The sequence below is a fragment of the Leopardus geoffroyi genome, chromosome B2 (genome assembly GCF_018350155.1).
Source record: "Leopardus geoffroyi isolate Oge1 chromosome B2, O.geoffroyi_Oge1_pat1.0, whole genome shotgun sequence".
Taxonomy (NCBI): Eukaryota; Metazoa; Chordata; class Mammalia; order Carnivora; family Felidae; genus Leopardus; species Leopardus geoffroyi.
In genome coordinates this window covers 139209218-139233796 of record NC_059332.1, presented here as the reverse complement: position 1 = coordinate 139233796, position 24579 = coordinate 139209218, and the positions used below count along the sequence as shown (strand labels likewise).

At 44.4% G+C, this 24579-nt stretch overlaps 1 protein-coding gene across 6 annotated transcripts in view; it reads left to right on the top strand.

Annotated features, from left to right (window-relative positions):
• CNKSR3 (CNKSR family member 3) overlaps positions 1-24579 on the top strand; it is an 84337-nt gene that overhangs the window by 30347 nt on the left and 29411 nt on the right. For 3 of the 6 annotated variants that reach the window (XM_045500087.1, XM_045500090.1, XM_045500089.1), the window contains one exon: positions 22145-22308. The exons of 1 other annotated variant lie outside the window; for it this stretch is intronic. In XM_045500087.1, coding sequence (XP_045356043.1) covers positions 22145-22308 — 164 coding nt within the window. Of the gene's footprint in view, positions 1-20419; positions 20713-22144; positions 22309-23986; positions 24103-24579 lie in introns of those variants that run through there. 2 more of the 6 variants (XM_045500091.1, XM_045500093.1) reach the window with 2 other exon arrangements.

Genomic DNA, 24579 nt, shown 5'->3' with positions numbered 1-24579 from the left:
CCTCATACCCATTTCCATAGCACCTTTCTTAAATGTACTCAGCTTATGTGTTTGGAGGCTGGGAAACAAAATAACTTACTTGCTCCTGAAATGAGAATAGGTAGGCTTTGGGTTGGCAGAAGTACATTCAGTGAGTCAACTGAATGTACTTTATTGAAGAGGCTTTATCTTATCTTTAACTTTTCAGAGAAGGGACTCACGTTATGTTTTCCAGGCCTTCCTAACATGAAACCATTCACATATGAAAAAAAAAATTATAATATCATTGCTTCTACTGGCAATGCTGCTGGTTTTGCAGAGTAAAAGAAAGTAATCTCCAGGCCTCGTATACTGTTTTTCTAGAAGCCTCTGGACTTACCTTTGGGCTCTGAAGTGTGGGGTGAGGTTGCTGGAGGTTACTGTAGAAAGGTGGTTTTTTCATGATCTTCGACAATGACTGTTTATTGGATATCTACCATATGTAAGATACTGTGAACAATACTGGAATGACTTCCTCAGAGGAACTTAAATTCAGTCGTTGGGGCGTCTGGGTGGCTCAGTCGGTTGAGCGGCTGACTTTGGCTCAGGTCATGATCTCACCGTTCGTGAGTTTGAGCCTCGCATCGGTCTCTGTGCTGACAGCTCAGAGCCTGGAGCCTGCTTCACGTTGTGTGTCTCCCTTTCTCTCTGCCCCTTCCCCACTCACGCTGTCTGTCTCTCTCTCAAAAATAAATAAACATTAAAAAAAATAATCATAAATTCACAGTTGGAAGAGGAAGTAGTGGAGGAGAAAACTGTAGTGCTTCGAATTTGTCCAAAGGGTACAGCAGGGTGCCTTTGGCCCATGGCCAAACAGGAGTCCTCCTCTCTCCAGAAAGTTAACCTTTGACCGAGGTGGCAGCTTTCAAGATAAGTCCAGTGGAACCGAGGGGAAGGAGGAGGCCCCGGGGAAGACACGGTCGTGGCATCAGCTTTGATCATCAGTGCGGGGGGCAGGCATATGGCGGCTAAATCTGCGTACCTAAGTTGAAGCTTGTCTGTACATGCTCTGGGGGGAGTTTGGGGGAGGTGATCACTTCCACTTGGGGAGGAGGGTGGCTTAAGACTACTGGGAGCTGAGAGGATTACTGTTGGCTCTTGACTAATGAGCACAACTGCTGATTCAGAGAAGGCAAGGGAGGGCTGGCCCAATGGAGAATGATGCCCAGGCTGCAGGGCAGGAAGGGCCAAGTGTGTGTCGTAAGTCTGATCTTCTCTTTGGAGAGCTGGCTCATCCTCCAAGCCTCACTGTCTGAGCCTCCCACTGGAGAGACGGTAGCTTGTGGAGTTGGATGAACTTGAGTCTCAAGGCTAGTTCTGCCACTTTCCAGTTGTGTTGTCTTCAATTTTTCTTAGCTCCTTTAACATGAACTTCTTCATAAAAGGGAAGGAGGTGATAAGATTGATCTTGTGGATTCTTCAGAATAATTCTGACTCCATTGGGCCATGCATTATGTAAACCTGTTGGGCCAGACATTCTGCAGGGGCTGGTCTGGAGCCTCCTGGTGCCCACAGGCTGTGCCCACTGACTGACTCACTTATGGGGACAGTCAACTCAGCAGGTGCAGGAGGAAATGCATTACCTCATCTTCTTCCTATACTTCTCCTCTCTCTTTTCATATGTTTGCCCTTTCATGTTGTTGTTCGCTGGGTAGAGTTCGAATTCTTTTTTTTTTTTTAATGTTTACTTATTTTTGAGAGACAGAGAGAGAGAAAGAGTTCATGAGTAGGAGAGGGTCAGAGAGAGAGGGGGAAGGAGAGAATTGTAAGCAGGCTTCGTGCTGTCAGCGCAGAGCTCGATGTGGGACTCGAACTCACCAACCATGAGATTGTGACCTGAGCCAAAACCAAGAGTTGGATGCTTAACCAGCTGAGCCACCCAGGCACCCTAGAGTTTGAATCCTTACAGTTAGCCTAATTCACTCCTTGGTGTTGTCTTTAAATAATTCTTGTTTTTCATGTGACATTTCTGGCCCATCATCTGATCCTGTCCATTTTCTTTCTCTTGTGATGCCACAGTCCCCATCTTTGCTGTGCTTACGTCACTGCATGAATAAATTGCTCAAAGTTTTCTTTTGAGGGATTCTCTGACTTTATTTAGCTCCCATCCACCTTGCATGTTCTTCAGATACTATCGAACTCCTCTCCTTCCGTAGTTCTTTCATTTGGTCGTACATTTCCCACCTAATCTTGATTTTCATTTGTTCCAAACATAGTAATAGCTAATATTTATTCGTGCTTATTTTGTCCCAGTGACTTTATTTATATTAGCCCATTTAAAAAAATAACAGCACCATGAAGTAGCACCATTTTGTAGTGGACTAAACTGAGACACAGGGAAGTTAAGTTATTGCCCAAAACTGCATGGCTGATCAGCGTTTGAAATCAGGCAGCATGGCTCCAGACCCTACATCCTTAAGACCAGCTCTGTCTTCCTTGGCTTCCATCGATACGTAAGCTTCTAGAGACCTGGGGCTATGTCATTTCATCTCAACCCATCACCCTGTGTGCCTTGTCTTGACATACGGTGGACACTTCCTAAGTGCACGGACTGCTAACTTCCTTATTTCTCTTAAGAGCCCTAGATCATGGCAGGAGCCAGAAGAGGTGCCTCACCTATAAGTACTCTGATAGGTACTCAGAGAGCTTGGGGTTCAGATCACAGACGCCTACCAGCTGCCTCCCCTTGGTTGAGTTGGTTCTCCCACGCCCCAGTTTTACTCTACAAAATGGGGACAGTAATCATGTTCACCTCATAGAGTTTACCTTAAGAATAAATGAAATCATGTTAGATGCTTTAGCCCTGTGTGTAGCACGTGGAGAGCAGTCAATACACATTAGCTCTTGTAAGTCGTGTTACGATGCCTTCCCCTTTCACCTGACTTTTGTCTGCTTCTTTTAGGCCTATTTCACCTGGTGTGTTCTCTGTAATGTTTGTGTGACTTCTCACAAAGAACCGGAGAGTTATTCCTGTTTGGCCATTTGTTAGCTGTGTGACTTTCAGCAAGTTACGAAAAGCTACAAGTCTCAGTTGTGTGATGGTGACAACAGAGGATTGTTTTTGTTTGGTTGGTTAGTTGGTTGGTTTTGTAGGTTAAATTAGGAATACGCTACACATCGTAACCACTCAGTAAACTTTAGTTTTCTTGCTTTTTTCCCTCCCTTGTCACCAACCCTCTCCAATAAGCAGGCCTTTCCATAAAGGCTCATTGATAAACTCAAGTACCTGACTAAGTTGTTTGGAAGTTACATGGAGGAAAAAAGAGAGGCTTCTGTTGTAGGGGATGGACTGGATTGAGATCTGCTAGCAGGAAGCTGTAGGCAGTTGAAGATCCCTGCCTTGTGTCCTTTCGCCTTTTTGAAATGTACTCTTAGTGGTCATTCTAAACACGGCCAAGGCTTATAAATGTGTAATAAAATTTTGACGTCCTTTGAACTCATTCATTCCACAAATAATTCTGGATTGCCAAGGACTGTCTTAGCTGTTGGGGGTATGATGAAGGACAAAAGCAACCTGTTCCTTGTCTTCATGGAGCTTGTGTTTGGGAGACAGACACCAATTATTCAGATATTAAATTGTAAAGAAAGGTGCCATGAGATACATAATTGGGGTTTTGTGTTGAGAGGAAGGGAAATATTCCCATTGGAATGAATGTTTGAGCTGAGATCTGAGGGCTGAGTAGGGGTGCCCGAGTAAAGAGGCAATGGTATACCTTCAAATTTCATACTCACTGGTTTTCTGTTAACGTAATGTGCTATTTAGTGTTTTATGAAGCTTGGATGATGACAGATGATAATTAGTCTTCAAATCTGGAGGTGCCCAAATATGCTGTCACTGACTGTTTTTTATCTAACTTGTGTATAAATAGTATGTGTGTCAGGCTGGGTGAGGAAGGCTGAATGTATTTGAGCACAAACAGCCATTGTGTTTTTTATTACACTCGGGGCCAGTGCTGTCAGTCAAGTCCATCAGGCACTTTGTCACAGTTATGGGTCGCGTTGTCTGGGCTTGCCTACCCAAAGGCAGGTGCTCTGAATTTTAATTTGTATTACCTATATTTGCTCTGAAAGCTGTTTTTGTTGAAACTTGAAGAGCCAGATGCTTGCAGCTAGAGTATGGACCAACTTATTGGAAATTTGCTGAACAAAGGTTATTAACGCGAAGAAGAGACACCCTTCAGCCAAGTGTAACCGGCTACCAAAATGTGACTCTGTTTAGGGCACTCTTTTTTTTAACTCCCCGCCCCAGGATAATCATCACAGTGGAACTCCTTTTCTGACCACCTCTTTCGGGAAAGGTATTTCATGAAATGTTACAGCAGAGTGTAACTTTGGAAGCAAAGTGTAAAGTCCCTGATAATAGTGGAGATGACTGTCTGTCTAAGGTCAAGAGAAGACTGTGTTTGTAGACAGCATGTCTTCCGACACCTGTCACTCGCATTTTCCATCTTTCCATGAACAAACAGGCCCTGGGAGACAGTTATGCCCAGCTAACTTTGTTTTCATTACATTTATGTTTCTGATACTTTCTATTTATGGCAAGTGGTACTAATTTATAAATAACAGGGATTTAAAGGCCCTTTTAAAAATGAATTCGTTTTGATTTTGTCTTTTAAAGTGTATTTAGAGAGAGAGAAAAAAGTGTGCGTGTGTACGGGGGACAGGCAGAGAGAGAGAATCCTAACATAGACTGACATGGGGCAACTGTAACTTGTGCAAAGCATGACGTTGGCATTTTTATATTCACAATAGTGCTCTGAGATCTGGGGGTTGTTCACTTATATTTTTTATATATAAAGGGTGGGATGGGGCTTGAGGAAGTTGAATGGTAGACTAGGGACTGGAACCCAGGTCTCCACACTGTTCTTTCTACTACATGTGTAAACAAGGTGTCACGCACTTGAGAGAGAGCTGGCCAAAGGCCAGAGCTGCCACATGGGCTTGAGGATGAGAAAGTTCACTCGTGCCAGATTAGCACTCCTGTTTTAGAATTTATTCCAGTGAACCTTTCCATTGATGCCACTGTAAATACCGGCTCAAAATGTCTTTAAGGATAATAATAAGGCACTTTATCATTGACAAAGTACTTGCAAACAGTACTTCATGATATTTTAGTTTACAGCTAAGAGAACAGAGTTCTGAAGGTTACATAACTGTCCCGGGACCCATAGGAAGTTAAAAAGTCAAGCTGTGTCTTAAGCCCAGGTTGCCTGACCTCGCGACCACTGTATTTTCATGCTTTCAGCATGCTGTCCTGTCGCTTTGGAGTGTGTGGGTCCATGCATTCTCTGTTCAGTCAACAGTTACTTACTGTTGCAAAACCGTAGGTCATGGTTTTACTATCCAAAAACCATTGGTCGTGTTCTTAAGAGGTAACCTCTTGAAGTGGTTTTGCATGAGGCTTATGCCTCCCAGGAAAATCACATGTTGAAAATGGCATTTGTCTTTTTTTACAAAATTTTTTAAAATGTTTATTTATTTTTGAGAGAGGGAGAGAGAGAAACAGAGCATGAGCAGGGGAGGGGCAGAGAGGGAGGGAGACACAGGATCTGAAGCAGGCTCCAGGCTCTGTGCGGTCAGCACAGAGCCCGGCGCGGGGCTCGAACTCGCAAACCACAAGGTCATGACCTGAGCCGAAGTCAGACGCTTACACAACTCAGTCACCACGCGCCCCTTCCTGAAAAGTCTTCTACCAGACCTTGGCTTGCTGCCTTTCTCAGGTCCTCCGTTCTCAACTCAAATGTCACCTCTCAGTGACACTTCAGACACACTCCCTGACCATCCAATCTACAAAGTCCATCTGTGTGTCACTGTTGTGTCTGTCATGCTGCTTTATTTTTTTCTTCAGACATCGCCATTTAAAATCACCTTGTTTATTAGGCTTCCTGTCTGTCTGCTCCCTGTAAACTGTCTGCACCACAGAGTTGGAGTTCTCATTTTTCTTATTGCCTGCTTTCTCTCCAGCTCGGAGAACAGGTTCTTGCTCAGAGGAGGCTGTCCTATGAGCTTCCGAACTCCTGAACCTCCCCCGCCCTCGCCAGGACTGCTGTCAAGCAGCTCCTAGGTGATGTGATGCTAAATAAATATATCTACATTGGCTCCGATGGAATGGACTCTTTATTCTGGGGCAAATGTCATTCTTTCAGAACTCTGAAACAGAAGACTTCTGTTGGTAGTGCCCCGTCTCTCCCAAACTCGAAACAGGCAGGTAGCTGTGAGTTTTGGGGCAGGGTGGGGGTGTTTCGGGAGGGTGGGATAGGAGGTTCCTTGGAAGATGTTTCAGTAGCTGATGTTTCCCTGGAGGACGCAGCTTGGTAACGACTGTCAAGGTTCATGTGGCTCTCAGTGGGAGCAGAGCAGCCGGCCAATCTGTGTTTCCTCTTCGGCAGAACTTGGCCTCCCTCCTCGTTTCCATACTGCCTCCTGTGTTCCTGTCCCACCGGCTCTCCCTGGTTGACTCTTCGTCATAGAACAGCACCCCCCACGTTTTCTTCCCCACCGGGAAAAAATAACAAGTAGGGGAGAACAGCTTCCCCGTTTTTCCTTGCTCCACCCCCCCCACCCCCCAGAAGTTCTCAGACCTTTCCCTGAGGGCCGAGCCTGGGCCCCAGACTGCCGGGCCGTGAAGCCTCCGGTTTCGTGCTGTTTCCCAGTTTTCGCAGCATGGCCACGCTCGTGTGTGCTTCTGTAGGGCAGGTGCTGCTGTTTTCGTTTGTGTGTCGAGACGCCAGTCAGTGCATGAGCCCAGTAACTGGCCTGTTCTCCACGCCAGCGAGCACACCGCAGACAGTTGTTTTTCTCTTTTTCTTTGTTGTTCTGTAGCCTTCAGGATATATGGGGTAGACGTTGACCTGTACCGACAGCGACATTTTCTCTTCTTTGTAGTGTGGTCTCTCTCTGCCTTTGGTTTTTCTGAGATGCTGATGGCATACAGAAGCCTCGAGGTGCACTGCCTAATGTTGTGTGTTTTTATCTGGTCCCAGAAAGAGAAAGCTTGCCTCTTTCCTGTTAAAGTTTTTTGAAAAGTAACTTTGAGAAACATAGGGAGAGAGTCCCGTGACCTCCGCAGATATGTAATCCTTTAAAGGTGGTCAGATTTCTGGTGCATCACTACCCTCTTATGGTCATAACTGGCCTAAAGGGCCCGTTTCTAGAGCTCCATTCGAAATTGAAAGAGCAACAAAAGAATTCTATCTCGATTTTCTAGGAAAAAAGATGGAGTCCATCTCACCGTGTTTTAGAGTGTTGTTACGGGAAACGTGGGACACGAGTTGATAATGTCAGGGTATTAGCAACGACCAGTCTGCAGGAGCTCTTAGTTTTCTCATCTGACCTATCCAGGCAGGAGGTCATTTGTCCCTACATTGCCATCACAATTTGCAAAGGTGATTGTAGACAGTAGAGTAAGTCAGCTGAAATGACTCGTGTTCTTTCCTGTTATACAAAAGTGTATTTTCCTTAGATCAGTTACAGCATCAGTTACAACGTGGGTGAAGGTTCTGCATTGGAGCTTGGAGAGGCAGGATATGGGCATGAAGAGTGCAGACCCTGGTGCCAGCCCCCGGGCTCTGGCTCTGTGTGGCCATGGGTAGGTCACTCGCCCTCACTGCCCACCCTCCGCCCCCTACCCCCCCCCCCACCCCGCTCATCATCTTTGAAGTGGGAGGTTATAGTACACACTCATGGGGGTAGGAGGAGGATTAAAGTTTTAAGGGTTTTTTGAAGTTTATTTATTTACTTTGAGAGAAAAAGAGAGCGCTCACAAGCAGGAGAAGGGCAGAGGGCGGGGGGGGGGGGGGGGGGAGAATCCCAAGCAGGCTCCACACTGTCAGCACAGAGACTGACACAGGGCTCGAACCCATGAACCATGAGATCATGACCTGAGTCGAAACCGGGAGTTGGATGCTTATCCGACTGAGCCTCCTGGGTGCCCCTAAAGGTTTTATATATATGTCTTGAAAAGGGAACGTCCATGTAATAAGTGACATTTAACTGTTTGCCATTTTCATATGTGTAATTGTGTATCTTTATTCTTCCCAGTTCTAAGTTTATTTTTCATAAGTTTGTATCACAGAAAACTTGATTTCTTCTCATCGATAGTATTTGGTAAGACATGGGTCGTGTTGTAATTCACATTAAAGCCTTGAGAATTCGAAGCCATCAGGTTTGCAGGTCTTAAGAGCAAACACAGACCTCTCTGAGGTTTTACCTGCATTTGCTCCCAGACCAGGACGTTTCTCATGTAGCATAGGCTTCGTGGCTCATCCGGGGCTTTGACTTTCCTTGGCGGGCTTTTAAAATCTACGCTTGGTACTGTATGTGCATATGAACGTTTCCCCGTGGAGAATTTCCTTTTCTTTGGAAAAGCTCAGACTGCTCTTCAGGTCAGCTCTCTCGCCTTCCCGGGGAGGGAGGGGGAAGAGTGGAGCGGGCAGTGCCCGCTTCATGATGGGGAAGGGCTCCGGGGAGGCCCAGGGCGCCACATCTGCAGTCAGTCCTAGAGGAGCCAACACAGGACCTGGGTTTTTTTTTTTTTTTTGTTAAGCATAATATATCTTTAAAATTCTGCCATAATTCTGGGCTTATACGAACTTATAATATAGTATCTTCAAAAGTACTACTTTTTCGTGTCAGTTACTATATACAAATGGTGCCAATTACATGCCCTCTTGACGGAGAGCTGGCTTTGATATCCGAGCCCTTGACTTTTCTGTCAGCAGAGGGTTGGATGGTGCGGGTGTCTTAACTGATTTTGAAGATGGGAAGGAGGACGTCGTGTCCTGAGATCACAGAATCGTAGAAAGACAGTGCTGGTGGGACCATGGGGTCAACCTGTCTGCCCTTGTCTGTCCACATTGGTGAACAGGTGTGAAGTGATCTGCACGAGGTCCCATAGCTGGCGAGAATAGAGCCCAGGCCTACGTATCTTTCCAGCCCCTGCACAAGACCAAGGTGACTTTATAAGACAAGAGAGCCTGCGATATGAACGTCACTCAAGTAACATACGACGTGGAGGCCCCTAGAGTGTAGTAAAAACTGGGTTTTCTGGAGAACGAGGAGAAAGCTTTAATCGCTCCGGGAACTAGAGCTGACATTCTGTCAAGCCGTAAGTATGGCACAGTTTTGGAAATTTTTGTGTGGAAGAACCTAGAAGATTCTTCCCTTACCACACTGTAAGCTGCAAGGGCCAGGACCTTCTGGTTCTGTTTTCCAGTGGGGAATTTCCGTAGCTCTTGTCACAGGCGGTTAAGGAAAAAATGGGAGCGGGGGGATTCGACAGGTTCACTAAGAAGAGTGTGGCAGGTTGGGGGGATTGTGCAGCCTCATCGGTTTACACTGCTAAACTCTGGTCTTCATCCTCAACCGGAATTTTCCTCATTTTGTCTCTTCGTCTAGCCACTATTTGAGTGCCTGTTTGGGCCAGGCAGTGGCCCTGGGCCCTGGCCCCTGCACGCTGCAATGGGGAATAATTCAGACAGGCGTGGTCCCAGCTCTGTGTTGTAGAGAGGGACAGAGGCAAATGAGGACTAATGAGCAAGTAAAAACTCAGAAATTTGTTAAGTCTTATGAAGGAAGCCACCAGGATCCACAGGGAAGAACAGGGGTCATTGGGCTACTTTAGGTCCAGGATCAGCTGGGGCCTCCCTGCGAAGAAGGTCATTCTAGGGCGGAGGAACAGTATTCAGGCATGCCCGGGAGTAGAAAGAAGCTTGAGGGCTGGAGGAAGTAAATAAAACTGGTGTCCAGCATGTAGTTGGCGGAGAATTTGGCCAGATGAAGCTGGAGAGGCAGGTAGGAGGCCAACAGACCAGACTGGACTTTGCTGGCTTGGGTTTTTCCTAAGGGCAGTGGGAAGCCAGTAGGGCTTGGAGCAAGGGAATGGCATTTAACTGTGTTGAGAAGGTTTACTGAACCTTGAAAATCTACTACATGAAAGAGGCCAGTCACCAAAAACCATATATTGTATGATTCTATTTATGGGAAATGTCTAGAATCTATTATGTGAAATAGCCAGGCAAATCCATAGACTTAGAAAACAAATTAGTGGTTGACCAGTGGTCAGGGCGGGGGTGGGTGAAACGGAGTGAGTGCTAACGGGTATGGGTTTTTGTTGCAGGGTGGGTCGAAAAGGTACTAAGATTGGTTATGGTTATGGTTGCATGACTCTGAATCTACCCAAACTCAATGAATTGTGTGAATTCATTGGGTGAATTGTGTGGTCTGGGCATTGTATCTCAATAAAGCTGTCATTTCAAAAATCAGAAAAGACTGACGGTGCCTCACAACAGGCTCCATTGCCCTAGGCAGCTGTCCCCAGTTCAACAGCTGCTTTTGGCTTTTCTCCACCCTCCTTGAATAGAGCATCCCCTTGGCCCCCGTCTCCTGCTACTGTACAAAAAAGCCATCAGCTGCTGATGATGTCAGCTTCTTGCCGTCAGACCTCCAGTCCCATCCATCCCAGACGGGCTTCTGTGTTCCCCTTAACAGTGCTAGACAGGCAATGGTTTAAATCCCCAACACAGCCTCTTACTGGCTGTGTGACTTTAGGTCAGTTATTTAAAAGCTCCCCGAGCCTCAGTTTCTTGTCTTTTTTTTTTTTTTTTTAAAGAGCTTAAAATTTTTTTTTCACAAACACTTAAACAGCACTTACTGTGTGCCTGTCATTATGTTGTAAGTGCTTTAAGAATATTTAACATGTTTAATCATCCAGATAACCAGATGACCCCTTGAGGGTAGGTGCTGTTATCCTCTCCGTTTTGTAGGTTAAAAAAACCTGAAGCACAGAGAGGTTAAGTAACTTCCCCAAGGTCACACAGCTGGGGAGTAGCAGAACTGAATCCAGGCAGTTTGGCCTCAGAGGCCCTATTCCTTAATTACTCTGCCATGTTGCTGATCCTGGCCTGAAAATAGGCTTAAGAATAGCCCTTTCCTTGCTTTGTTTACAATTTTTTAGTCTTCAAGTACTTGAACATCACTTGTATCTTACAGCATTTCTGCAGTGCACAGCATGGTACCTGAAACATAGTCTGTGAATTAATGTACCTAATTAAGTCACTTTTCCATTCTTCCATTTCTTTATCAACTACCTTAGACCCCACGAGGATTTGGGTGCCCAGTTGAGGTCTGGGTTCTGCCTTAGCCCTGCCCGTTTTGTTTTTTGTTTTGTTTTGTTTTGTTTTGTTTCTTTTTTACTGGAACAATGTCCTAGGGAGCCCACTCTTTCATTTTGGGTTCCTCATCAGTGGAGTGGCGATAATTATAACTTGGCCAGCATCCGCCCTAGGGTCATTGCAAGGATCAATGAAGTGTTTTGTACATGTAGGTACTCTGTAAAACGCACAGCCTCCTGTTAACCCAGGGGCTTAATTTAACACGCTGCCCAGCTGTTTGGACTGCACTTTTGAAGTGCTGATGGCTGTGTTAGTAGATGGTTAGACAAATGGCAGTTTTTCCCTGGAAATCCTGATGGCCCAGGTGAAAAGGAAGTGGCGAACGTATTGTATGTTCACCTCTGCATGGGGGAGCTTTTCCCCTGGGCAGTATTGACACTCAAGCAATGGGCAGAGCTGAAGCCCAGCTTCTGGGCCACCACCTGGTCCCTGTGCTAAATTGATTCCCCCCAGAGCTGTCAACTTAAACTTGCTGTGTGTGGTGTGTGGGGAACTACTCAGTTCTTCCTTCCATTCGGCGTAAGCACGCCAGTCACAATAGTTGTAGCCAATGTTTGGTTTTAGAGTAAATCTGATGTATAGTATTGGCAAAATAAGTTGTGTTGGAGGAGGGGAAGAATTACAACTTATATTGAGAAAAATACATTGTTTTCTCCTCTTAACACATGTTACTCCTCCCCCCCCCCCACCCCCCAAGCATTCCAGAATTAGATACAACTGTTTGGTTACTGAATTATACCAACCAACCTTGGAAAGTACATTCCCCGCCCCCCCCCCCCCCCCCCAGAGCGTTGTGGAATCCTCTGTGTTCATCTCTACAACTTGGTTTTGTTTTTAGAATCTGAAAACTTACTTTGCATTTTTTTGCTGAACATCTACTATGATGTATTTGTGTACATATGTATACGCACAGACATGTAAGGCAGCGTCAGATTTCTTCCCTGCCCTCAGTGTTACCTTTCACGTTCATGATACTTTTTTGAGGGGGACAGGCAAGGGAGGAGGACTCAAAGCTGATCATCTATCTCTTTAGACCATCGGTTCTTTGGTTGATTCTGATTTGCATCAGAATTTGCATTTGTCAGTTCAGTGATTTAGGTCAGCCTAAGTATTTCCTGAAAAAGATGATTTCAGACAATGCTAACTTATTTCATTTCCCCTGTCCCCACTCTGGGTACCTCCCTTTGCGCCTGGGCTCAGGATGCTGAAGGGATGGCAGGATGGGTCCTTTACACAGTGTTAAGGTTGTGCTGGAGCTGTGGGGGGGGGGCGGGGGGGGGAAGGGGGGTTGCGGTGAGACAGGGTCAGATTGCAGGGCCTACAACTTTGACGCAGAGTTTCCTGGTGCAAATTGCCAGCTGGAAGGCATTACTTACCAGTGCAGAAACCTCAAATGAGGGCAGGCCGTTTACTTGACTGTTTTCTGGGTAACTTGAATCCTTGAACTAAGGTAGTCTTTCTATTTTTACTTCCTTAAATTATCCTGGCATGGATATATTTGCTATTTCCAAGTTCTTTTTCGGTAACGGATTGTCTGCCTACGTAGTGAAACCCGAAGAGTGGTTGTTTCTTGGTTCCATTTTCTGATGTCTTTGGGGTGACATAAGTCCTAGAAGGCATTACTTCCCGGCAAGAAAGCTGGGTTTGCTTTAGAAACAAAATACTGACTGCCCTCTGCTCTCCGTGTTGTTGCTTCTTGTAAGAAATTGAGGCTTGGGTTTGTTGCTATGTATTTGGTGCCTCTTTAGTGATGTGTGGACCAGCTTTTCCCACATGGTTAAGAGCACAAATTTTTATTTTGTCTTCGGCATTATTGTGCTTTAAGCTTGCTACTCTAAAAAATGCCCAGGAGCGTGTCCCTTCCCCTCAAGATTACTTGCTCCATTCCATAAATACAGTGGGAGAGCTTGGTTGGTTCTTAACTGGCCTTCCAGGGCTCTCATTGCTGGCTCTTTCCATGTGTTTGGATTTCCTGCAGCTTCTGCTTTGAAGGCAGTAGAGGCCTCAGCAATGGCTTCATCGGCTCAGACTCTAATCAGGGCAGAAAACCTCACAGCATCTTTCCCCAAGACCAAGTTCATTCACTTCATAATTATTTTAGCTCTGAGGATGTTTGAGATTGAAGTTTCTGGGCAGTTTATTTCCTTCTTCATACTCTGCTATGGTAAATGAAGGTAACTCATACTAGTTCAGATACTTGTAGGCCTGGAAGGAACTGAGAGATCTTCTGATCCAGTTCTCAGACGTTGTGTTGTGGTACCCTTTCTTCACATTGCATTGAACCAGAAACCTGGCAAGATGACTGAGAAAATCAGAGCTGTGAGCGGTAGGATGGGTGTCATTTCTTTCTTTGTTTCTTTCTTTGTTTCTTTCTTCTCTTTCTTTCTTTCTTTCTTTCTTTCTTTCTTTCTTTCTTTCAGAAGTGTTATTTATTTACTTAGTGCATGAGAGCGAGTATGAGTGGGGGAGGGATAGAGAGGGAGACAGAGAATCCCAAGCGGGCTCCACGCTGTCAGCACAGAGCTGGAAGCAGGGCTCAAACTCACAAACTGTGAGATCATGACCTGAGCTGAGATCAAGAGTGGGACACTTGAGTAACTGAGCCCCCCCCCCCACCCCCAGGCGCCCCTGGGTGTCTGTTCTGATCAAAGCCAGCTCATCCATGTGTGAGGAGCCCAAACACTGGGAGTAAGTGGTTTCTAGCCAGTATAACACAATAAGGCCATGGAGTAAAGCCAGAATAAGCCCTTGGCTGTCAGAGGCTGTGGGGAGGGAACTGACCAGCAAAGGGAACTTTTTTGGGGTGATAGAAATGTTTATATCATGGCTGTGATATGGTTACAAGACTCTCTGTATCTGCTGAAACTCACCAGGTTGTACCCTAAAAATTGGTGAATTTTAGTAAGTGGTCTCCTAAAGCATGTTTAGGATTTTTTATAGGGGAGGGGAGGTGATACCTTCTCTGTTGTTAATTCAGTGTAATTCTATAAAATGACTCTTTGAAAAATATAAGAAGAAAAGAAAAAACCAGATTCACTTAAATCCTGGTCGAGTCTATTTCTCCACTTGGCAGATTTATCATCACTTTGTACTCGTCACTGCTGTTAGTTATACCAAGGGTTGGTAGAGGTCCAGGTAGTAAATATTTTAGGCCTTGTGGGCCGTTCGGTCTCAGTCACACCACTTAGTTCTGTCACTGTAGCGTGAAAGCAGCCGGAGGCAGCATGTAAGTGAAAGACTGGCTGTGTTCCTATAAAACTTGACTTACAAAACCCGGCAGTGGGCTGAATCTGGCCCGTGAGCTGTGTTGGCTAACCTGTGAGTTGACGCTTTTGTTCCTTTTGGAGAAACTCCACAAAAGGGGCATTTTTCTACATTCTCACCAGAAGGACAAATGTCCTAGGAAAGTGGGAGTCTAGGGAAGTTTGGAAGAGGACAGACCCTCCAGGGCTTAGCCATGAGGCGCTCCCGGACTTGGATCTGTGAAGGGTAGGGTGGTTTTGCTTACACGGAATTTTGGAGGGTGAATTAGGAGGAAGAATTGTGGAGGAAGAGAGGACTGAGCGTGGCAGCCCGTTTCTAGATTACCGTAGAAACCTAGGCGGGAGAGTTTAGCTGCGACAGTGACATGGGATGGAGGGGACCTTTTGAAGGGATATTATAAAACTTAACATAAGAAATAGACATTTCCAAAGGAAAAGTTAAAGATTAAAACGTTGAAAAAAAATTGGAAGGCAAATTGTGATTCCTCGTTAACCAGGAATGTGATACCATTTCAAGTGATTCTCATTAGATCTGATCATCATTGCTTAGAGACGTCAAGTCTACCATTTTTTTATTTAATTAATCAATTATTTTCATGTAAAAAAAATTTTCAGTTTACTTATTTTTGAGAGAGAGAGAGAGAGAGAGAGACGGGTGTGGGGAGGAAATAAGCAGGGGAGGGGCAGAGCAAGAGGGAGACACGGAAGCAGGCTCCAGGCTCTGAGCAGTCAGCACAGAGCCCGATGCGGGGCTCGAATCCATGAACCATGAGAACATGACTTGACCCGAAGTTGGACACTCAACTGACTGAGTCACCCAGGCACCCCTACTTATTTATTTTTTAATGTTTGTTTATTTTTGAGAGAGAGAGAGAGACAGAGTGCGATCAGGAGAGAGGCAGAGAGAGAGGGAGACACAGAATCTGAAGCAGGTTCCAGGCTCTGAGCTGTCAGCGCAGAGCCTGATGCAGGGCTTGAACCCACGGACCACTAGATCACGACCTGAGTGGAAGGATGCTTAACCATCTGAGCCACCCAGGTGCCCCAACACTGGTTGTAGTTTTGATTCTCTAGGGAAGGCCAGTCAGTCAAGGGCCTGTCCAACCAGGCAAAAAGAATTCCTCAATCCTTTAAAATTATAGAGCTGAAAGTCAGCACACCCCTGTGTTTCAAACGTGGTGTTACTGTCTAAACTCAGATTGCTATATTTAAACCAGTTTTATCAGCTTCTTTTAAAATTAAGGCCTACAGACTTCAACAAAACAAGGGTGACAAAAGAAAGTCATTCCAAAGGGATATAGTTGGATGGCTCACTTCCTAAAAGGGCACTTGGAAGTCCCACCAGTACATCATGCTTCTGAATTTTGGCATGCTCTGATTAGTTTTGCTTCATTAATTGTATTATGCCCATCGAGAAGCCAACCATATTGAGTTTTTTTAAATTCTTAGCAAAGGGCCACGCTTGGGAGACATTATGACATATTGGATCAGGAGGGTCAGCAAGTTGAGAAGGCAGAGGACCTTTGATGTCAGGTCTTTACTGTTTAATGTTTTTAAAAGTGTTGAGAATTCTAAGAATATTTTAATTAGGTATAAACGTGTCACCCAAGTCTGGTTTCCTTTCCTCTGGTTCAGATTGTGGAGAACTGACCTCTTCCTAAGCCCTCATCTCCTTCATAGTGGAAGGCCTTGCATGTTAATTCAATGAATGAAATTGAATTTGTGTGATCTGTAATTGATTCTCCTGGTTGAGGAACCTAGCGTACCACCCGATTCTGTTTGAATCATCTGTCACTTGTGGCCCTTAAAAGTCCTGACTGAGACACGAGCTTATAACTTTAGTTAAACCAATTTCTGAATCAAACAAAAACCCTCTGGCTAAAACATGCTTCAGTGATCAAAAGTACTGTATGTAAAATGCTGTAAGACCACTCTGTATTTGTGGAATTACAGTTTTTGCTGACTTGAGCATAGGCCAAAAGCATAGCCACTGAACAGTCCTTCCAGTGGGCCGCGTGTACAGAAAGAGGGTGATGTAGCCCATGATCTGATTTTAGTCTCCTACAGAAAATAGGAAGAGAATAGCTCTACATTTTTTGTGATGGAGCATTTCCTCTAACTTCTTAATTTTCCTATACACAGGCCTTGCCACCTTTTAGAGAGATTAATTAAGAAAAAATAATTCTTAGTATGGGACAATGATTCTTTATCCTTAAGGTAGAAATGACCATCTTTAATCCTGAAACATTGAGACTTGAAGCAAATACCTGTAGATACCACAGTCCGTAGTTTCCTTATCTTTAGTTACTCACCTCCATGGGAAAATAAAATCAGGCGGCTTGTACGTTGGTGTGACATTAACATTTTTGTGAAGTTCTTTGTCTTTCTTCACGCATTCACTTACTTATTTCACAAATATTGTCAAGTGCCAGCAATGTTCTAGATGCTGGGGGCCAAACAATGAACAAAAGGAAACCTCTGCTTTCATGGGGCTTATGTTCTGATGTCCGTCAGAAAACACTTTTAGGTGGAATCGATGATTGTGGCAGGCTCCCGTCTTTGGGAATACCTTCCAGGGGAGATGATAACGTGGGCCGTTGAGATCCCATCTCCAATTTACAGTGTTCCCGAGGGGGTGCTACCTACGCCTTTGGGGTTTCTCTGTCTCTCTGGCAACTTTTATTCTGAACACTTAGGAAAGTGAGGACCTGAATAAATCACATCTTTGTATTTAACAATATTTATAGAGTATTTATTGTGTGCTTCATGGTGTTCTAAGCCCATTTGTAAATATTAACATTTCATTTTCATTGCAGATCCGTGCAGTAGGCAGAGCTTTCTTTTAGCCCTGTTTTACAGGGGACTGAGTAACTTGCTCCTGTGGCAAGAAGTGGGACTCGTATTGGTGCTCAGGCTCTTAACCATGGCCCCGTCTCGGTCTACATCTAGGGCAAGAGGTTTCTTTTTTTCCTTTTCACGTGTGGGATTTCTTTGAACGTTTGAGTGTTTACTGCCAGACCTGGTGACAGCAGAGGGACGCTGGGCCTCTCCTTCCTTCTCCTTCTTGGTTCTTCCACATCGAGTTATGTGCTTAATTTGTGTAACTGGAATGTGTTTGATCTAATTTTATTTAATTACGTGTTTGTTTCGGTGCTGCTAGACATTCTGTAAGTTCCTCGAAGCAAGGAACTGGCAAACAGGTACGTGCGACAAGTAGATTAAAGTGGATCTTGCAAATTGTAAAATGATTAGACCAGTTTACTTGAGTTGGGGATTTTCCCCTCCTCTGTGGGGCTGTGTCGTATTTCATTTAGCTGTTTGCGAATGTTTGTATTCTGATCAGTGGGATAACTGAAGAATAGGCCATAACGTGTTGGAATAATAAAGCCGGGGGCAATATTATTTAAAATCTAGCATGTTCAGGGGCACCTGGGTGGCTCAGTCGGTTAAGTGTCCAGCTTTGTCTCAGGTCATGATCTTGTGGTTTGTGAAGTCGAGCCCACGTCGGGCTCTGTGCTGACAGCTGGGAGCCTGGATCCTGTTTCGGATTCTGTGTCTCTTTCTTTCTCTGCTCCTCCCCTGCTCATACTCTGTCTCTCTCTCAAAAATAAATTAACATTAATTTTTTTTTTTAATCTAGCCTATTCAACATATGTGTTCCTTGAAAAGAAGTCTTTATGCCACTATAGAAACTGTTTTTAGGTAGGTGGCAACATGCTATTCCTTCTTGATAATTCTTCTACATGTCGGGGATCTTTGGATTATTTGAGGTCAGGTCCCGTATATTCCCTCAGAATCCTCAAGGACACTCTGGCTCCCTTTTCAGGGAAATGTTCTGTATTCTGCATCCTTCAAGTTCTCAGTCTCTGATCATACATGCAGCGTTTGTCCTACCAGGACCCCACATGGGCCCTTCCACCTCCGCTTTCTCTGTGTCCAAAATATTTCCTCAGGCTCTAAAGCTACTTCTGAAATCCTGTTTCTTCAGTGAAACTTTTCAGTTAATTAAAAGAGAAATCTGGCCTCACCTTTTATCTACTTGTTATTCAGGGATAAAGTTTAACCAGCATCTATGATGCATGGCTTCTTCACTTTAATTTTAATGGACGCATTTATTCTGTGCATGGAAACTGACATGAGTCTCTGTTTTATGCTTATATTTTAAGCAGTGGACTTGCTTGGCACAGTAAACATGAATTTCAGTTCTGCTGGTCCTTGGTCGTTTGTTTTGCTTAAGAAAGAGTTTATGATCGCTTCTCGGCCTTTTGGCTAAGATTAAGTGAAGAAAGAGTTTATGACCTGTGGATGAATATGAAATAAAACGCTGTTACATTTGTGTGGGTTTTGTTGGGGCTGCCGTAGAAAAGTACCAGAGACCGGGTAATGAAACGACAGAAATGTATTCACTCGCAGCTCTAGAGCCTGAAGTCTGAGATAATGGCGTTGGCAGGGTTGACTTCTTTTGCAGCTGTGCTCCTTGACTTTCTTCCCCCTGTGTCTTCACTAGGCCTTCCCTCCATGTGTGCCTTCTCTATAAGGACACCAGTCATTACTGGATAAAGGCCCATCCTGATGATCTCATTTTGACATAATCACATCTTTAAAGCTTTATCTCCAAATACACTCACTTTCTGAGCACTCAGGGTTAGGACCTCAACGTATAATTTTGGTGCAACACAATTCAGCCATAACGAAGTTTAAATGTATAACATAGTTTTCCTAAACTTTGATGATCATTAAAACAAAAATTGTCTTTAAATTTTAAAAATAGGCAAAGGGAGAGGACATCCTGAAGGACAGGAGATTGTAGGATATTGGTTGTGATCTGGCTTAGAACTGGCTAAGTGATTTAGGGTGAAATTCATAGTAGTTAAGACTTTTGTTCGCACTTTCCAACTGTTTGGATTCAATGACAGTAGCTTCTAAGTACCTCTAAGATGTTGTGATTCTCTCTTAATAACTGTTTGCAATTACAGTATAACTTTGGTTGGCGAGCATAATTTGTTCCACAAACATGATTGTAATCCAAAGCACTTGTATATCAAAGCGAATTTCAAGAACCATTGGTTCAGTTGTGATCATGTGATGTTTGGAATCACGTACAACTTGTATTGCAAGACATCGCTGGCTTTTCAAATTAAAATTTATTAGAAATGTTTGCTCACTGGGGCGCTGGGGTGGCTCAGTTGGTTAAGCGTCTGACTTCGGCTCAGGTCACGATCTCATGGTTTGTGAGTTCAAGCCCCGCATCGGGCTCTGTGCTGACAGCTCAGAGCCTGGAGCCTACTTTCGATTCTGTCTCCTTCTCTCTCTGCCCCTCCCCACATGTGCTCTGTTTCTCTGTCTCTCAAAAATAAATAAATGTAAAAAAATTTTTAAAATGTTTGCTCGTCTTGCGGAACACTTGCAAAACAAGTTACTCGCAATCCAGCGTGTTACTGTAGACCCTACTGCTTATTTAGGAAGATGCTTGGAGAGGATTTTTTATAACTCCGTGTTTCCTGGGGGGAATGTTGAAGAGCAGAGCTTGTGTCAAATGGGCCTTGATTTGAATTCCAGGCCTTTCCTTCTATAGCAAAGCTGAAGAAAATGACTACAGAAATCCTTCTCTTGGCATCTTACCAGCCGTGTGGCTGTGGACGGGTTTTGTAGCTCCCTTGTGCCCTAAAGTTAGTCATCTATAAGTTGGGAATAGAGGTGTTTGGAGGCTCTCCTTAGCTCTTGGCGCTGTTGTTTACTGCAGATAGATACTGCCCATCTGCAGATGGCCCTGGGTGGCAGGGTGCTGGGATGCAGCCCAGGGCCAGGGGGGCACATCGGTCTCCATACCTGCTGACTTGCATGGCCTCCACTGTCTGTCTGACTCACGTGCCACAATGGCCACTTGTGGCTCAAGGCTGTCAAAGTGGAGCTGGGTTTGTTTATGTCACTGTCCCTAACCTCGCTTGCTGTGTGATGGAGCCCCTTGGCTAGATAGGTGTCACTTGAGGGAAGATGGGTGGGTTCCAGCTGGTTACCAGAAAATAATTTTTTCTTACCTCCTCTTCCTGTATTTGATAGTCCCAAATGGTTCTAAGGACATTGGTCTTCTTTTCATGTCTTACCAGGAGGCAAATGGTGAAAGTTTACGGGGCAGAGGTATCATTTAGCCTAGCACTTCAGCTTTTAAGATCCATAGATGACATTAGTGTTGCCAAAAGCAAGTGCTGCGCCTTGTGTCTACTTTTCCTAGTCCAGAGTACCCACGTGGCAGAACTTTGGTGAGGGGTCAATGAAATAAGTGTGTGTGTGTGCGCGTGCACGTGTGTGTATGTGTGTATTTGAGGGTGACCGAGCACAGCAGTGTGCTTTCCACATATTTTATTCTAGTTAAATTGAATTTTCACCCTTTGTGTTGGGATTGATTTATATAAGCCTCATTGTTGGAAATACAACAATTATTAGGCTTGAATAGACCAATTGATTCAGTATAAAATTTTATTCCAGTAAAACCACTGAAACAAGTTGACCAGAAAGTTCTCTATACAAGAATAAAGAAACCCAAGTTTTGTGAGGCTTACCTAATTTAGTCATTATGTAAGAACATTGGGGCGCCTGGGTGGCTCAGTCATTTGAGCATTCGGTTTCTTGATTTCAGCTCAGGTGTTTATCCCACACTTGTGAGATCGAGTTGAGCTCTGTGCTCAGCATGGAGCCTGCTTGGGATTCTCTCTCCCCATCCCAAGCACACATCCTATCTGTCTCTATCTCTCTCTCAAAAAACAAAACAAAACAAATAAACAAAAAAAACATTAAAATACAACTCTGTTGACAGTACTATTTGACCTGGAAAAATTCCTGTAAGCTACCCCTTTTAATTAGCATTGCCTTTCTCTGGTACCACTGCTGGTATTTTCTCCTTTGGATTCTGTATTCATGAGAACTTTTTCAGTCGCAAGGCGCAGAAACCCAACACAAACAAGCTTAAGCTAGAAAGGGGATTTAGTTCAGTTTAAGTGAAAAATTGTAGGGGTAGAATTACCTTTAAGCAGGGTTACATCCACGGGCATATAGCATATTATTGGAGCATTTTCTTCTTCTCAAATGGATGTATTTTCAGGAAACTGATCAGAAAAAAGCCAGCATCCCCAAAGTTATATCCTTATGACTTCCAGCTGGAAAGGAAGAACTTCTCTCTTCCTGTGTCCATATACCAAGTATCAAGGAAGATTTTGATTGGTTTTGCTTGGTCATCCTTGAACCTATAACTGGCTGGTGGGTAGAATGTTGTGGCCAACCGCTGTGGCAAAGCATCTTGATTGGCAAGTTCATGGGATCACATGGGCTGGGAGACAGATGGACAGTCTCCAAAGGAAGACTGCTTAACAAATATCTAGTCCACATAACTCGCATTTCCAAGTCAGCAAGGGTTTAGTGTTTATTCTTTTAGTTGAGAGGGAATGGGAAGGTAACCGTCGTAAAATTGTGCCGAATCCATTTGAAAATTTAAGCCGCACGTTGCACATCTGTTTGAGATGAGAAGATGAGGACACACCTGAAAAGTGTCCCTCGGGTGGGGGTGGGGTATACATTGTGTAAACAGTCAGATAGTTGGGGCATAACTGGCGATTCCTGAAGTTCATTTAAACGTGGGCAGTTTTTTGAGTAAAGGAAACAAAATGGCAATAATGGACTTCTGCCTTCTTTTGGTAGGGCTAGATGATTGCCTGCAGCAGTATGTTCACAAGTTCGAACGGGAGAAGATAAACGGAGAGCAGCTGCTGCAGATTTCCCATCAGGATCTTGAAGAGCTGGGGGTCACGCGAATTGGACACCAGGAACTCGTGTTGGAGGCTGTCGACCTTCTCTGTGCGCTGGTTGGTTCAAGAGATCTGTGCCATGATGATGAAGATTTATTGTCTTAAATCTTCAATGTTTGTGATTTAGAATCATTTTCTTATTTATTTGTTTAGACAGTGAGAGAGAGCACGAGTGCACTCGAGAGGGGGAGGGGCAGAAAGAAGGAGGGAGGGAGGGAGGGAGAGAGAGAGAGAGAGAGAGAGAGAGAGAGAGAGAGAGAGAGAGAGAGAATCCTGAGCAGGCTTTGCACTTCGAGCACAGATCCTGCTGCTGGGCTCAAACGCACAAACCACGAGATTGTGCCCTGAGCCGGAACCAAGAGTCAGATGCTTAACCTCCTGAGCCACCCAGGCGCCTCCATTTTCCTAATGATCCATTGACATGAAACGTGAGCTGAAGATAACCTAAAAAGGAAGAAAAGAAATTATTTTCTAGATAAAGAGGTGGCAAACTGTGGCCTACACGTTAAATCTAGCCCACCATGTTTGTAAATAAAGTTTTATTGGCACACAGCCATGACCGTTCGTTTATTTGTGGTCTGTGGCTGCTTTCGTGCTTTCAGGGCACCGTGTGGCCCCCGCAAGTCTGATATATTTATTGTCTTGCCCTTTAAGAAGAAATCTGCCTGTCACAGAAACTGAGTTTGCCTTTTACAGAAAAAAATCTGTTAGTTTTCTTATCTTCTGTGGAGAATAAAACACTGGAGATAATCCTGAATGAAAATGTCATATTCTAAGCTGAAGTGAGATACAGGTTCTGATTTCATGTGTGTTTTTGGTACTATCAACAGCTTTTTTATGTTTCACAGGTATTTGTGATCTTTAAATAACTGATGTGTTTGCTCGTAGTAGTCAGCCTGCGGAGTGGTAACTAGAAGGGAAAAAATGTGAACTTTGGTACCCTTTGCAGATGATTGAGCTTTGACTTGCACGTTGAGTGAGTTAAATCCTGCCAGGTTCTGACTCTTGCACTATACCCGTGGCTGCCCGAGCAGCTGTTTTAGGTGTGGGATGACAACACCTGTGAGGACATTGTGTTTCCACACTGGTTGCCCCACGGTGGGGATCCACGTGTGTCTGTTAGGATGCCGTGTGAAGGATGCAGCGCCCCGAACTGTCAGGATTTGGACCCAGGCCACAGCATTCAGTCTGGGTTAAGTAATGCTGTGAACCTGAGCCAGGGGTATATACAATGACATCACTGAGAACGGTGGGGAAGAATGTTCCCGATGATTCTGCCATTGCTGGTCTGCGTTCCGTTGATTATATAACTCTTACTGCACTGTGCATGTTCTTCTTCTTAAAATGGACAGAGCTTTGTCTCCTGCTCTGAGATGCACTGCTCCTGTTTACGAAACTAACGGGGAAATTATTTGTGGTTGATAAATGAGCTGCCACCGGGGAGACGCTGTGGCCAAGTGGTGTGAGTGTTGGCCTGGAAGGCAGGCGTTTTGCATTCTGATCCTGCCTCTGCGACACACTCCTCGCTTTGCGACCTCCAGGGAAACGGTGGTGTCTGTTTTCCCCATCTGTACAGTAACACTCCCTAGGTGCGGCTGCACACTAACGTGTGTTTTGCACGGCCCAGAAGATGTCTTAGAGTCTTGTTTGTTCTTAAAGCTGCATTTTTGTTTTTTTTGTTTTTTTTTGTTTTTTTTTTTTTTATACAGGGCAGCTTGTTTGAGTTTACTTTTGTTACGCTTTCTGGGAAGATCACTTTTCCATCTTTTCTGCTAAATGGATTTGTCTCTTTCAACTTGAAGGAAGGGGTTTGAGGACAGGCAAATTACTTTGCAGTCCACAATAGGAGAGGTAAGGAGGAAGGGTCTGTTAGAGGCACACTGTGCACAGCAAGCCGGGTAATAAACCTAACAGCTGCCTCTCTTTGCTTTTGCCCCTTCCCTACCTCTTAAAATATTGGATAAAATGAACAAAGCTGGACAAATGCCAGAACCTAAAGCTGCATTTTATCTCCTACAATTTCCTTCTAATTTCCTTTGTAGACAAAGTTTGACCTCAGACTCATTCTGGACATGCCTTCTGCAGTAGAGTGCTGGTGAATGCATTTGACAGGAGGGTGATAGGAGAGTTCTCAAATGAGGGTGCCTTTTCCGGTTTGGGGAGGGTTTTAGAGAGCTTTATTAAAATAGCTTTTCATCTTGCTGTAATTTCCCCTTTAAATGTTCTTATTGTAATGCATATATTAATTATACTATCTATTTAATCCATTTATACTGTATAGATCTTTGTATCTATAAATTGGTCATAATTTTTTGCCTTGAACAACTC